This window comes from Leuciscus leuciscus (assembly GCF_965113295.1).
Source record: "Leuciscus leuciscus genome assembly, chromosome: 19".
Classification (NCBI taxonomy): Eukaryota; Metazoa; Chordata; class Actinopteri; order Cypriniformes; family Leuciscidae; genus Leuciscus; species Leuciscus leuciscus.
Genome location: NC_138743.1, coordinates 36,315,722 through 36,330,155, shown reverse-complemented (window position 1 = coordinate 36,330,155; position 14,434 = coordinate 36,315,722). Strand labels below are relative to the sequence as shown.

At 44.9% G+C, this 14,434-nt stretch overlaps 1 protein-coding gene and 1 long non-coding RNA gene across 4 annotated transcripts in view; both read right to left on the bottom strand.

Moving 5' to 3' along the window:
• The window catches only part of cdk19 (cyclin dependent kinase 19), a 59,671-nt gene that overhangs the window by 34,134 nt on the left and 11,103 nt on the right, over window positions 1-14,434 (bottom strand). For all 3 annotated transcript variants that reach the window (XM_082147964.1, XM_082147963.1, XM_082147965.1), the window contains exon 2: window positions 13,867-13,942. In XM_082147964.1, coding sequence (XP_082004090.1) covers window positions 13,867-13,942 — 76 coding nt within the window. The remainder of the gene's footprint in view (window positions 1-13,866; window positions 13,943-14,434) is intronic.
• LOC309482580 lies at window positions 11,278-13,858 on the bottom strand. Its single transcript, XR_014200316.1, has 2 exons — window positions 12,002-13,858; window positions 11,278-11,398 (listed from the first exon to the last, which is right to left on the bottom strand). It is a non-coding gene; the product is annotated as an uncharacterized lncRNA (long non-coding RNA).

Genomic DNA, 14,434 nt, shown 5'->3' with positions numbered 1-14,434 from the left:
CTCTGATAAGAGCATATTATATCAAGTGTTCCACACAGCCAGGGCGAACTCAGCCTGGACTGGTAAATATGGGGGACTAACGTATTGCCCACAGAAGTATATAGGCGATCAGTGATCGACGCTCTAGCAGTTTCAGCATCCCGAGCCGATAGAATCGGGCGGGCAATACTGAAAAATTAAACCGAGAGCAACCTAGCTTGCAAAGCGGGAACCTCGAGGTTATAAAACCTTATAAATGTAGACGGGGAGGCCCAGCCTGCCGCCATACAGATATCTTGCAAGGCAATCCCACTGGACCAAGCCCACGACGAGGCCATGCCTCTTGTGGAGTGCGCTTTGACACCTATCGGGCATTGCAGGCCCTTGGATGTGTAAGCTAGCGCTATAGCATCAACTATCCATCTGGATAGACTCTGTTTTGATGCAGCTAGTCCCTTAGAACGTCCGCTGAACAAAACAAAGAGCTGCTCCGTCTGTCTGAAAACAGATGAGCGAGACACATAGGCTCTTAACGCCCTGACCGGGCAAAGGAAGCCTGCATCCCCTTCCTCTTCAGATACCGGCAGGGCCGACAGGGAGATAACCTGTGCCCTAAACGGTGTGTTGAGGGATTTAGGAACATATCCGTGCTTTGGTTTGAGTATGACTCTCGAGTCATTCGGCCCAAACTCCATACACGTCGCGCTCACTGAGAGCGCTTGCAAATCCCCTATGCGCTTCACTGAAGCGAGAGCCAGAAGAAACACTGTTTTGAAAGACAAGAGTTTCAGGTCTATTGACCGTATTGGCTCGAATGGGGCACCTTTCATGGCTTCCAGAACCGTGGAAAGGTCCCAAACGGGAACTGAGGGTGGTCTGGGAGGGTTCAGCCTCTTAGCTCCTCTAAGGAAGCGAATGACCAGATCGTTCCTTCCTAATGACTGGCCAAGCGGTGGTTCAGCGAACGCTGCTATGGCTGCCACATAAACTTTGAGCGTGGATGGGGTTCTGCCCTTATCCAGAAGCTCTTGTAAAAAGGAGAGAACCTCCGGCACCCCACAGCGTGAGGGTGAAGTGCCACTCGCTGTACACCAGCTAGTGAACACAGACCATTTTGAGGAATAGAGCCGCCTCGTAGATGGAGCTCTAGCCTGCGTGATCGTGTTTAACACTCCCGCTGGGAGGTTAACAGGTACCCGTTGATGGCCCACACATGTAGGGACCAAAGCTCCGGGCGAGGATGCCAGATCGAGCCGTTCGCCTGCGAGAGGAGATCCCTCCTCACCGGTATCGGCCACGGGGCGGTACTCGTCAGCTGCATCAGGACTGGAAACCAGACTTGGTTTGTCCAAAATGGGGCGACGAGTAGCACTGGGCATCCGCTCTCCCTGATTCGCTCTAACACCTGGGGTAGGAGCGTGACAGGGGGAAACGCATAGAGCGGGCAGCGGGGCCAGCGCATCCCTGCTCTTGGAGAAGAATTCCTGACAATGAGCATTCTCTTGAGACGCAAATAGGTCTATTTCCGCTCTGCCAAATGTCCTCCATAGCATTTTGACTGTCTGTGGATGTAAAGACCATTCTCCTGTCGGCAGATTGTTTCTGGACAGTCTGTCTGGTCCCACATTCAGATGGCCGGGCACATGCGCTGCCCTGAGCGAGCGCAGATTGTGCTGAGCCCAGACCAGGAGGCGTTCCGTCAGCCTGTGAAGGATTCTGGATCTGATACCTCCTTGGTGATTTATATAAGCCACCACTGACATGTTGTCCGAACGGACCAAGACGTGGTGTCTTTTTATCTGAGGACAAAAGCGCATCAGCGCGTTGTCGACTGCCATCATTTCCAGGCAGTTTATATGCAGAAGCTTTTCCCGTTCTGACCACTGGCCAAATAACGGTCTGCCCTCGAGCAGCGCTCCCCATCCCGAGGTTGAGGCGTCCGTAGACACCACCTTCACACTCGAGGAAGTCCCCAGGCTTACACCTGACCGGTACCAGTCGGTCACTGTCCAAGGTTTCAGAGCTGCGACGCATTTCTGATCGACCTTGAGGCGCGCGAGACCGGAGGTCCAAGCTCTGCGCGGCGCGCGCTTTCAACCTATACTGCAGCGGGCACATGCGAAGCAGACCCAGCTGAAGCACTGAGGATGCTGAAGCCATGAGACCCAGCATCCTTTGAAGCTTTTTGAGCGGGACTAAATAAGCGCCGTGGCGAAAAATCTCTGTCATGCGCTGAATACTTAGTCTGCGCTGCGGCGACAGCTGTGCTGTCATAGACAGCGAGTCCAGATCTGTGCCCAGAAAAGATATTTTCTGACTGGGAGACAGTGAACTCTTTGCCCAATTGACTGTGAGACCTAAATTCTCGAGGTGATCGAGTAATATGGTCCTGTGTTCTATGAGCTCCGACTGTGATCGAGCTAGAACCAGCCAATCGTCCAAATAATTCAGCACTCGTATGCCTCGGAGCCTGAGGGGTGCGAGCGCTGCATCCATGCACATCGTGAATACGCGAGGTGCCAGGGATAGGCCAAATGGCAGGACTGTGTACTGATATGCCTGGCCCTCGAAGGCGAATCTCAAAATTCGCCTGTGACGTGACGCTATTTGTATTTGAAAATAAGCGTCTTTCAGATCTAACGACATGAACCAGTCCCCTTGGCAAATTTGCGAGAGGATTTTCTTGGTCGTGAGCATTCTGAACCGTCGTTTCAGAAGTGCTTTGTTTAGTCGTCTTAGATCTAAAAATGGGTCTGAGACCCCCGTCTTTTTTGGGTACCAGAAAATATCTGCTGTACATGCCCCCTTCGCTCTGAGCTTGTGATAGGGGTTCTATAGCCCCTTTGCTCAGTAACTTCGCTATTTCGGCCCGAAGTAGGTGTGCTACTTCCTTTTTCACCGTAGTATCGATTCGCGCCGCTCTGCGTTGCGGGCGTCGACCGAACTGTAGCGAATAGCCTCTTTCTATAATGTCTAGCACCCACTTCGAAACCCCGGGTAGCCTTGCCCATGCGTTTGCACGAATGGCTAGGGGTTGAATGCGAAGCGCGCTCTGGTCGCTCAGCGACAGAGGGGCTTCAGTGTGCTGCAACATAAGCGTCGCGCTTATGACATTTGAGGCAGGGGGCGCGCTGATAACAGCGGGCAGATTGCCCGCGCACGACTCCTCTGCGGTGGTCAACCGAGAGGGGGAGGGCTGGGCGAGTCCCGTAAGACCTGTCATGTCTATGTGTGAATGTGGGCGTGGGATAGCGGGCACATTTACAACACTGAGAGCATTGTCTGCCTGAGCAGAGCGAATGCATGTTGGTTTCGTTTTGCAGAAACCTTGAGACATGCAGAACGTAGTGTTTGTGGGCACTGGGCAGTGGGCACATTTACCACATTTAATGCGCAATCGATCTGGGTCGATTTCATGTGCGCGAGCCCTGTGCGACGGGCTGTGTTCCTGTGTAGGAATGAGCACTGGGCAGTTGGCATTTCGTCTACACTCATAACACCATCGGCCGTGGCCGGAACACCAGGAAATACACTCTATGGGATTTATCTGGGTAGCCGTAAAGCGGCGTTTGTGAGCAGGCAAGCGGGCTGTGTCGCCGACTTGTTTACTGCAGAATACACTGGAACAGTCGCATTTACTGGAACTGAACGAGCGAGAAGTTGCCATAGAAACAGAGAGCGTCAACATGCTGGCGTTTGTTTGCAGGTGTGCGTGTATTACAGTAGGCTCGTCCACTGCAATATTGACATTTCCAGAGAAATGTGTGAGAATGGAGGTAGTGGCACGGAAACCATAGAAACGGTGCTTGGGTGCAGGCGAGCGGGTTGTACAACGCGCTCGTTGGCTGCAAAAATACACATCTGCAGTCGCCTTTTCAGGGAACTGACAGAGCGAGCATTGACGGCATAACATTTTTATTTTTATTTTTTTGCCGGTAGACCCGGGATCAAACACGGGTCTCTCGCGTGAAAATCTGAGAATCTGCCACTGGGTCACAGGGGAAGACACAAAGGCTTTTATATAGCGCGAGTATTATCAGAGAAACCTGTGTTTCTGTGTAGGAATGAGCACTGGGCAGTGGGCATTTCGTCCACACTCATAACACCATCGGCCGTGGCCGGAACACCAGAAAATACACTCTATGGGATTTATCTGGGTAGCCGTAAAGCGGCGTTTGTGTGCAGGCAAGCGGGCTGTGTCGCCGACTCGTTTACTGCAGAATACACTGGAACAGTCGCATTTACTGGAACTGAACGAGCGAGAAGTTGCCATAGAAACAGAGAGCGTCAACATGCTGGCGTTTGTCTGCAGGCGTGCGTGCATTACAACAGGCTCGCTCACTGCAGTATGACATTTCCAGTCGCCTGAACTTCAGAGGGGAATGAGAAATGTATGAGAAATAGAATTCGGCCCAGCCGCGGCGGGACATTTTAACGCTCTTTTCTCCTTTCGCCAGTGACGCACGGGAACCATAGAAACGGTGTTTGGGTGCAGGCGAGCGGGTTGTACAAGGCGCTCGTTGGCTGCAAAATGCACATCTGCAGTCGCCTTTCAGGGAACTGACAGAGCGAAGCATTGGAGGCATAATTAATCTGCCGTCAGACCGAGATTCGAACCCCAGTCTCCCGTGTGAAAAACCAAAAATTCCGCCACTGAGCCACAGGGGGGAACACAAAGGCTTTCAGATGCACGAGCATATAAGAGCGTCATGATTGACGCGTGAATGGGGCGCAGAGGCAGGGTAGCTTTCTTGTACGTAAAGAAAAACTAACCCCGACCGTCCGCTTCCAGCCTCCCCTGTGAACGGCGCATTTTGCGCGGCTCGAACAGAGGGAGAGAGAAAGCTAGCCCCGTGACCGTCCGCTCCTGACATCCCCTGTGAACGGCGCGGTTTGCGCGGCTCGAACAGAGGGAGAGCAGGTATCATCCTCCAAGCAGGCAAGGCAAGCGGGCGCACCGGCGAGCTTTGCGGGTTGGGGGGAAAAGGGGCGTCTTGAAAAAGACGTCCGGCTCTTTTAGTGCAATGAGAGTGTGTGTCGCGGCGGCGAACACACACACATACACAAAACACAGTAACAGAGAAAAGGATATGTACGCCGGAAAGCGTCAGCAGGAACGGCGACTGAAGGCGGCGAGTTGTCGACCGGCAGCTTCAGATGCAGAGTAATCCCGCTGGGTGCTTGTAATCAGACGGCGCGGCTTCCTCTCAGGATCCAGCGATGCGTGAGCCCGCTGAAGAGATAAAAAACTGACCAAACCAGCCTCTCTGGGCCGTATTTATAGCCCTGGCCCCACCCGATTTCGGCGGGACATGACGTATTGGGCGCGAAGCGCCCTCATTGGTTCTGACGTCATGAGGAGCCTCTATCGATAGGCTGGTGCAGTTGCCGCAGAGCAGCCAATGGGCGCGCGAGCTGTCTCGCCCATGTCTGCATGCTGCTGCAATGCGTTTTACATTATTGCAAAATTAAGGATAATTTTTGGCTTCAATATCTCGAGGAAAAGAGGTTTTCCCCTAGCGTAAGATATTCTTACGCAAGTACGAGAGACCTCTCGTAAGAGAACTCAGTGCTTAGTGTTCCTTCTGGTAAGAATTTGTTCAATTTGAAAGTATGCATCTACTGTAACGGTTGGTTGCCTGCCGTATATAAATCGCACAAATGAAGGAGAGTCAGATAAACAGTCTTTAATGACAAAATGCTCAGGAGAACAGAGAAACAGCCAACATAACACAAACAAGAACGGACAAAGAACTAAGGAGAACTCAGGGCTTAAATGTGTGAAACAAACAAAGGGAACTAATTAGGAAACAGCTGAACAGAATGACTCATCAAGGAGACTAACACATGAACTCAGGCAGGAAACAGAAACAAAGCAAACAAGACTAAAACTGAACATAACAGAATATACACGTTAAAGCAACTGCTAAACCTCTAACATCAAGGCTAACTTCCAAAAATGTGTTGCCACAACTACAACACCTTTTTTTTTTCTCTTTTTTTTTTTTTTACATGGGACTTTTTTTCTTAAGGGGGCATTTATATATTTAAATATAAACAATATCATCTGAAGCTATATGGTTTAATTTATTTAGAGGTATTCTTTTTACACTAAATGAAACTAGAAAAAATAATTAACAGCATTAAATATTAAGCTATAAAAAAGACCTCAAATCAATGAGCCAAAGTACAAATAACAAATTCCAACCTAATTCAACAACTGTCTCCTTTCACCCAGCCCTGGAACAATATGTTCTGCCTTTCCAACAATGTAAAAAAAGAGGTCGGAAAATGAGAGAGGGAGAGAGAGAGAGAGGGAGATAAAGATAAAGAGAGAGAGAGAGATAAAGATAAAGAGAGAGAGATAAAGATAAAGAGAGAGAGAGAGATAAAGAGAGATAAAGATAAAGAGATAGAGAGAGAGAGAGAGAGAGAGAGAGAGAGAGAGAGATAAAGAGTGTTTGATCTTATTAGTTTGGTGGTAACATAAGTACAAACAGGTATTTAAACAGTATGTGAACTGTATGTCAGCAACACGACAAAGAATCACTCCCATTTAAACAATTTAAACATGACTTAATATACAAATGGTGTGCAAATGGTGTGCAATCAAACAACAACAATGCTCAGTGATTGCGTGACCCATAATGTGGCCTTTTGAGACATCTACACCCATGACATTTAAACCCAACAACAATGTTGTTATGCAGTTGTTTTCAATCTCAGGAAAGACCTGGGCAGATTAGGCTGCTACTGAATCCACTCTGTGTTTAGGTACTGTGGACAACTTGGCATGCAGAGTTGTAGTCAAGTGAATAAACACTTTTTTTGTTTGTTTGTGAAGTTCTCTTTTTATGAGGTTTAGAAATAGCATGTATTTATTTGGATATTAATGCCGATTGGGGGGAAAATACTATTACTATTGCTAAGGACTTAATTATTAAACATCTATGCCTTGTGTGCTTCTGTGCTATTTGGGCCATAAATTACCCATCTATAACAGCCTCTAGCAACTGAAAACTGGCCACCAAACACCGAAGCCTGACCTAGTACACTTCACATTTTCTTCAGATAATGTGATTGAAGATATAGCAGTATTAAACTGTGACACATTAGTTCCTCATTAGCTGTGACACGCATTGAACATTTCATTAATAAATCATACAAATTCTAAATAATAAACAGGTTGCAAGAAAAAAAATGGGTAACACTTTAGTTCAGGGTCCAATACTCATTATTAAAGTTGCTTATAAGCACGCATATTACTAGGATATATCCTGTTTATTTGTACTTATAAAGCAGATATTAATGCCTTATTCTACATGACCTTATTCTACAATCCTAATCCTATCCAATACCTAAACGTAACAACTACCGGTAACACTTTATTTTACAGTGTCCTTGTTACATGTACTTACCATAGTAATAACAGTAAATTCTGCATAATTACATGCAACTAACCCTCAACCAAATCCTAATCCTACCCTAACCCTATACATAAAGTACATAAATATAAATATATAATATTTACACTGTAACAATGACACCTTAAAATAAAGTGTAACCCAACTACTAATACGCAGTAATTAGGAGTTTATTGAGGCAAACGTTTTTTAGTGAGAATTGGACCCTAATCCAAAGTGTGACCAAAAAATGCTAAGAAGAGGCTTTGGGCATATAGTAAAAAAATAAATAAAAATGCTCACAGAGGCATTGCGTGTAGTATAATCCACAAAGAGGATGCATGACGCAGAATGAACAGTGAAAGATACTTAAAATGAACACCAAGAACATGAAACAATACACATATTAGGCTAACCATTTACAAGGAAAACTGAGGGCTTTAAAAAAACAAAATCGGCCCCAAAAGCCACTATTTAAGGGGACAGCCATTTTTGTGTCCGTCAAGCCATTTGTGTCCTAAACCATAGTGGACGTTATTGAGTGCACTCATTCAATCCCATAATGCACCGCAATAACAAGTGTACAACCGCTGTACACTCCACGGCTTGAGAATACCCATAATGCAACTGTGACGTCACGCTGAATGAATTCCTGAGTCTGACCAGAAGATGCAGCTGAATCATTCATCCTTTTTCCAGACCGCTGGTCCAATGTGGCTACAGCGTAATATCACAGGTATAAATTCCTTTTAATTGATTATTACTTTGTTTAATTAAGAGTTGTACATATAGTTTCCATGACGGAGTTCAGGATAAATCTTTCATTTCTACTGGAGCTGCTAGTTTGCTAAGTTTCAAATGATTATTAAACAGCAAGCAAACTACGAAGAAGTTCCGGCGCACTTAGTGTCCGAACACAGCTAGGGAATGATAACCAACAGAGGAACAGGTGTGCACTAATAAATAAAAAAAACATGACAACAATCAAAGTTAGAGAACATGATCGTGACAGGCACTGTTATGCAGAAAGTGGCCCGAGAATGTCGAAATGTAGCTTTAAGATTGCTGTGGTTTACTGTAATTCTGCAGTTACATTTTTCCCAAATCACAAGTTTAATACGGTCTGTTACATGCATTAAACGGCTGCTGAGCCAGTCTCATGATATGATTTATCATCAACATATGCGGAAGGGGGTGGTCTGAGCGCTGTCATTAAATTCTGTTGGTTTTGTGGCCAGTTATGACCATATTCCACTGAAATGACTCACCGATTGTGTAATGATTTGGATTTGATTACTTTTTGTTTAATTTTGGTGATAACTCACACTCACTCTGATGTTTGCTTGTGGCATTTCTTGTCAAAGGTAACTATACTTTAATGAAGTATTATAGAAAAGGACACGTTAAGCTAGAAACGGGACGAGAATACTTTTTGTCCGCAAACCCCCCCAAAAATAACGACTTTATTCAACTATTAACTTCCTTCCGTGTGAGCCTCTGAGTGAGTTCACGAGAGCCATGACACATGTTCACGAGAGCCACGACGCATGTTCACGAGAGCCACGACACGTTCACGAGAGCCGCGACGCATGTTCACGAGAGCCGCGACGCATGTTCACGAGAGCCTCGACGCATGTTCACGAGAGCCACGACGCATGTTCACGAGAGCCACGACGCATGTTCACGAGAGCCCCGACGCATGTTCACGAGAGCCCCGACGCATGTTCACGAGAGCCACGAGAGCCGCGACGCATGTTCACGAGAGCCACGACACGTTCACGAGAGCCACGACGCATGTTCACGAGAGCCACGACACATGTTCACGAGAGCCACGACGCATGTTCACGAGAGCCACGACACATGTTCACGAGAGCCACGACACATGTTCACGAGAGCCACGACGCATGTTCACGAGAGCCACGACGCATGTTCACGAGAGCCACGAGAGCCGCGACACGTTCACGAGAGCCACGACACATGTTCACGAGAGCCACGAGAGCCACGAGAGCCACGACGCATGTTCACGAGAGCCACGACACATGTTCACGAGAGCCACGACGCATGTTCACGAGAGCCACGACACATGTTCACGAGAGCCACGACACATGTTCACGAGAGCCACGACGCATGTTCATGAGAGCCACGACACGTTCACGAGAGCCACGACGCATGTTCACGAGAGCCACGACACATGTTCACGAGAGCCACGAGAGCCCCGACGCATGTTCACGAGAGCCACGACGCATGTTCACGAGAGCCACGACGCATGTTCACGAGAGCCACGACACGTTCACAAGAGCCACGACGCATGTTCACGAGAGCCACGACGCATGTTCACGAGAGCCACGACGCATGTTCACGAAAGCCACGACACGTTCACGAGAGCCACGACGCATGTTCACGAGAGCCACGACGCAAGTTCACGAGAGCCGCGACTTATGTTCACGAGAGCCACGACACATGTTCACGAGAGCCACGAGAGCCACGACGCATGTTCACGAGAGCCACGACACGTTCACGAGAGCCACGATGCATGTTCACGAGAGCCACGACACATGTTCACGAGAGCCACGAGAGCATGTTCACGAGAGCCACGACACGTTCACGAGAGCCAAGAGAGCCACGACGCATGTTCACGAGAGCCACGACGCATGTTCACGAGAGCCACGAGAGCCGTGACGCATGTTCACGAGAGCCACGACACGTTCACGAGAGCCACGAGAGCCACGACACATGTTCACGAGAGCCACGACGCATGTTCACGAGAGCCACAAGAGCCGCGACTTATGTTCACGAGAGCCACGACGCATGTTCATGAGAGCCACGACACGTTCACGAGAGCCACGAGAGCCACGACGCATGTTCACGAGAGCCACGACACGTTCACGAGAGCCACGACGCATGTTCACGAGAGCCACGAGAGCATGTTCACGAGAGCCACGACGCATGTTCACGAGAGCCACGACGCATGTTCACGAGAGCCACGACGCATGTTCACGAGAGCCACGAGAGCCGCGACGCATGTTCACGAGAGCACGACACGTTCACGAGAGCCACGACGCATGTTCACGAGAGCCACGACGCATGTTCACGAGAGCCACGACGCATGTTCACGAGAGCCGCGACGCATGTTCACGAGAGCCACGACGCATGCGCGAGCACGCTCACAGCTCTTGAATGAATAACTTTAGCTTTAATAAGCATCAATCTATCTATGATAAACTATGCAGTGTTATTTTACATTTGATTACTTTCTTTTTAGGCCATATTACTTACCTGAACAATAATGTTGGTAATGTTAAAGCACTATGTATATAATTTGTATCTTTGTTTTATTGTATTCTTATTTTATTTTGTTTTGTTTGACCATGTGTTTGTACTTTGTTTTTGCTTATCTTGTCCTATCTTATGTATATAAAACACACAAAAAGCCTGCACACTGCTGCATAACAAATAGATGTTTTATTTGTTTTGTTAAAGCATAACTTTTTTATTTTGCTATAGATATTTATTTTACATTTCAAAATATAAAGCCATGTTAATTATGTTCTTAATTAAAAAAATAAAAAAAAAGAATGATAAGAATACTGTTACAAGTACCGGATCGATAAGCAGTATCGGTAAGAGTAGTAACACCGTTAAAGCCTTCGCGATTCCCATCCCTATGCCTAACTAAACAATAATACCAGAAAAAATTGCAGTATTTTATCTTCTAGAAAATAACGCTTAAGTTTCCGTGAAATGAAAGCATTTTATTTCAGCAGTGGTTATGCAATGAGTTGGCAGTTGTATCAACCGTTTGAGTGTGTTTTACTCGAGGTAATGTGTGTTTAATCCTAACTCCCATTTGGCTGTTTCAGGGTTTATTGGTCTTACATGTGTTTTGTGTTTTCCAGTTTTTCCCATGTGCTCCCTGTCTTGTGTCTTGCTTCACCTTTATCAATGAATGGCCATGATTTGCACATTTAATAACAAATATATGTATGAGGTGGGATGTACATGTGATTGTGAAACGGCTTAGCTCCAGTCTATTTAACGGATCTTCTATCGCCCTATAATCCATCGCGCTCTTTAAGATCACTAAATTCAAGGCTTTTGGTCATACCTAGGATATCCAGAACCACCAAAGGAGGGAGAGCGTTTTCACATTTGGCTCCAAAACTCTGGAATAGTCTTCCTGATACTGTTCGTTGCTCAGACTCGCTCTCCCAGTTTAAAACTAGATTAAAGTCGCATCTCTTCAGCCAGGCATTCATATAATCCTACAGTTCAAACGACAATCCGGCCTCTAGCTCATAAATGCCAGAGGAGAACTGGCCCCCGACTGAGCCTGGGTTCTCCCAAGGTTTTTTTTTTCTCCATTAGGTCACCTGATGGAGTTTTAGGACACCATTAGCTCACTTGATGGAGTTTTTCGGTTCCTTGCCACTGTTGCCTTTGGCTTGCTCAGTTGGGGATATTTTGGAGATATTTAATTTAATTTTATCAATCAATAAATTCCTCTTGAAACAAACTTTGTTGTATTATTTTAATTTAATACTGTGAAGCTGCTTTGATACAATCTGCATTGTGAAAAGCGCTATACAAATAAACTTGACTTGACTTGACTTGACCCTGACACACTCAGGGTCACCAACTTTGGAGTGAGAATTATGGAAGGGTTCCGGTCTTGATTCAATATCAATTAATTTGGATAAATATCAGGTACAGTATAGCTACATGTTTCATTCTCTCAAGGAAAACATCTCTCAACTAATGCTGTAAACATGCAGGGAGCCCTGTTAGCTGGCAATGTAAGTAAAAGTGAAAATTAACAACTCAAATTAATAATAGTTATCTTAGACGTGTAAATCTGCTTTGTGTGCACAAATACTGTGTTTCACAATGCCACCTAAACATCTTCGCTGATCGCTGCACAGGCGGGAGTCCACAGCTTATATACAGTGACCCTGTACGGTGTGGGGGAAATGTGATTGGCACAGACTGGTCCAATCAAGAGGTTGCAGGTCTTCATTGGTCTCATTAAAAACACATACCTTGTCAACACGTGTTTAACTTCATGTGGGCGCTGCACAGACCGAATGCCATATGACATCAGGCACAGCTTTTGACTCGCTCTCGCAAATCTTGATACACCAAATGGTCTGTGCAGCACGTCAGCTTTTTTAATTTGCTGTGAGATTCACTTGTGCAAGCATGAGAGTGTGAGACAGATCCTGAAAGTGTGTGTCTCATGCCAAATGCGTGAGAGATGGCAACCCTGCACACTGAGGTCAGAAGTGTTTTTCAAATGGAAAAACATGACAGCACAGTTCTGACCTTGTGTTAGTCATATGACAGTAAGACAATTTTGTCATGTTGATTTGTGCGACTCAAGGAATGTCTTTAGAATAAGCCTGTGCTGATGCCGTGTGTTTCCTACAACAGAGATTACGCCTGGGTGCACTAACAGCAAACCTTCAAAGTTTAAAGGTGAAGTGAACTACTATCTGCAAAAGCCGATGTTTGAACTCAACTTCATTTCTATACTGCTTTTCAAAACACACATTGTAAATCAGCTTTACAAAGAATAGTTCCTAACCGGGGGTTACATTTGGATTTTTACAGTGGGGGAAGATCAGAAGTTTACACAAATGCCCTAGACAAAACTAGGCAAGGCAAGTTTATTTATATAGCACATTTCATACACAATGGCAATTCAAAGTGCTTTACATAGAACAAATTTAAATAAGAAAAAGAATAATAAGAATAATAAAATAAATAAATAAAATAAAATAAAATACAGTACAGTACAAACAGTGGGACGAACAGCGGCACAGTGCTCATTCAGTAAATGCACAGCTAAACAGAAGTGTTTTGAGTCTGGATTTGAATGTGACTACAGTAAGAGCACGTCTGATCTCTTCTGGAAGCTGATTCCAGCATAATAGCTAAAAGTCTCGCCATGCTTAGAGTGAACCCTTGGTATTTCTAGCTGATATGATCCTAATGATCTGAGTGATCTGTTGGGTTTATATTCAGTGAGCATATCTGCAATGTATTGAGGTCCTAGGCCATTGAATGATTTATATACCAGTAATAATACTTTAAAATCAATCCTAAATCTAACTGGGAGCCAGTGTAAAGACCTGAGGACTGGTGTGATATGTTCAGATTTTCTGGTATGAAACTAAACCTCCACAGGTTATTTTCACAGGTACCAAGCAAAAAAATGTTTTAAAGCTGGTCATACCGTTGTGTTGATTAAAGGAAACAAGCTCATTTAATATATAGCCTAATTATATTTAAGAATTATGGTTATATTTTCGAAACTGTGTCAAAGCTGAATTTTAAACATTGATTCACAGTGCTGCACACTTGCTGGGTTCCTATTAACATATTATTGTAGACACATTTTTAGTTTGTTTTTGCAAACTGAGAGGTGATTAAAAAAATGTATTGTACGGGGTAAAGCAGTTAAGAAGTAGCTTAAAAAATAACTTACAGCAATTTCCCTGCAGGCAGACATGGAAATACCAGTGCCTTCTATCTGTTTCAGTGCATACTCCTTCTCATCCTTCCTGTGAAAACACAAACACAGCATTACTAAAGGTGAGGAAAGACATCTAAGCTCATACAGTAAAAATACCATTACAACACTTGTGTCACAACATTAAACAATTATTAAACTCTAGTTAACTATTATTTTTATTGTATTTCATTAAAATATTTAATTCAATAATACTGGCATTTGTATTACAATATATTTCTCATTAAATTATATGGAATTAAAAGTATTAATCAAGTAGTAACAATGTAGCCAAGTATTAACACGTTAGCTACTATCATTAAAGTTAATTTACAACAAATACATACCGTGTTAAATAAGCAATATGTGCAACTATGTGAAAAGTTAATTTACTTACTGCAATAAAAATATTTTTAATAAAATTGCAATTCATCAAAAAACAAAAGTCACAGAAAAAAAAAAATATATCAGTTCATAAAATAAATTTTTCTAGAGTAGTTCTCAAAAGTATTTGAACACTGAAGACAATTAAATATGTATACTT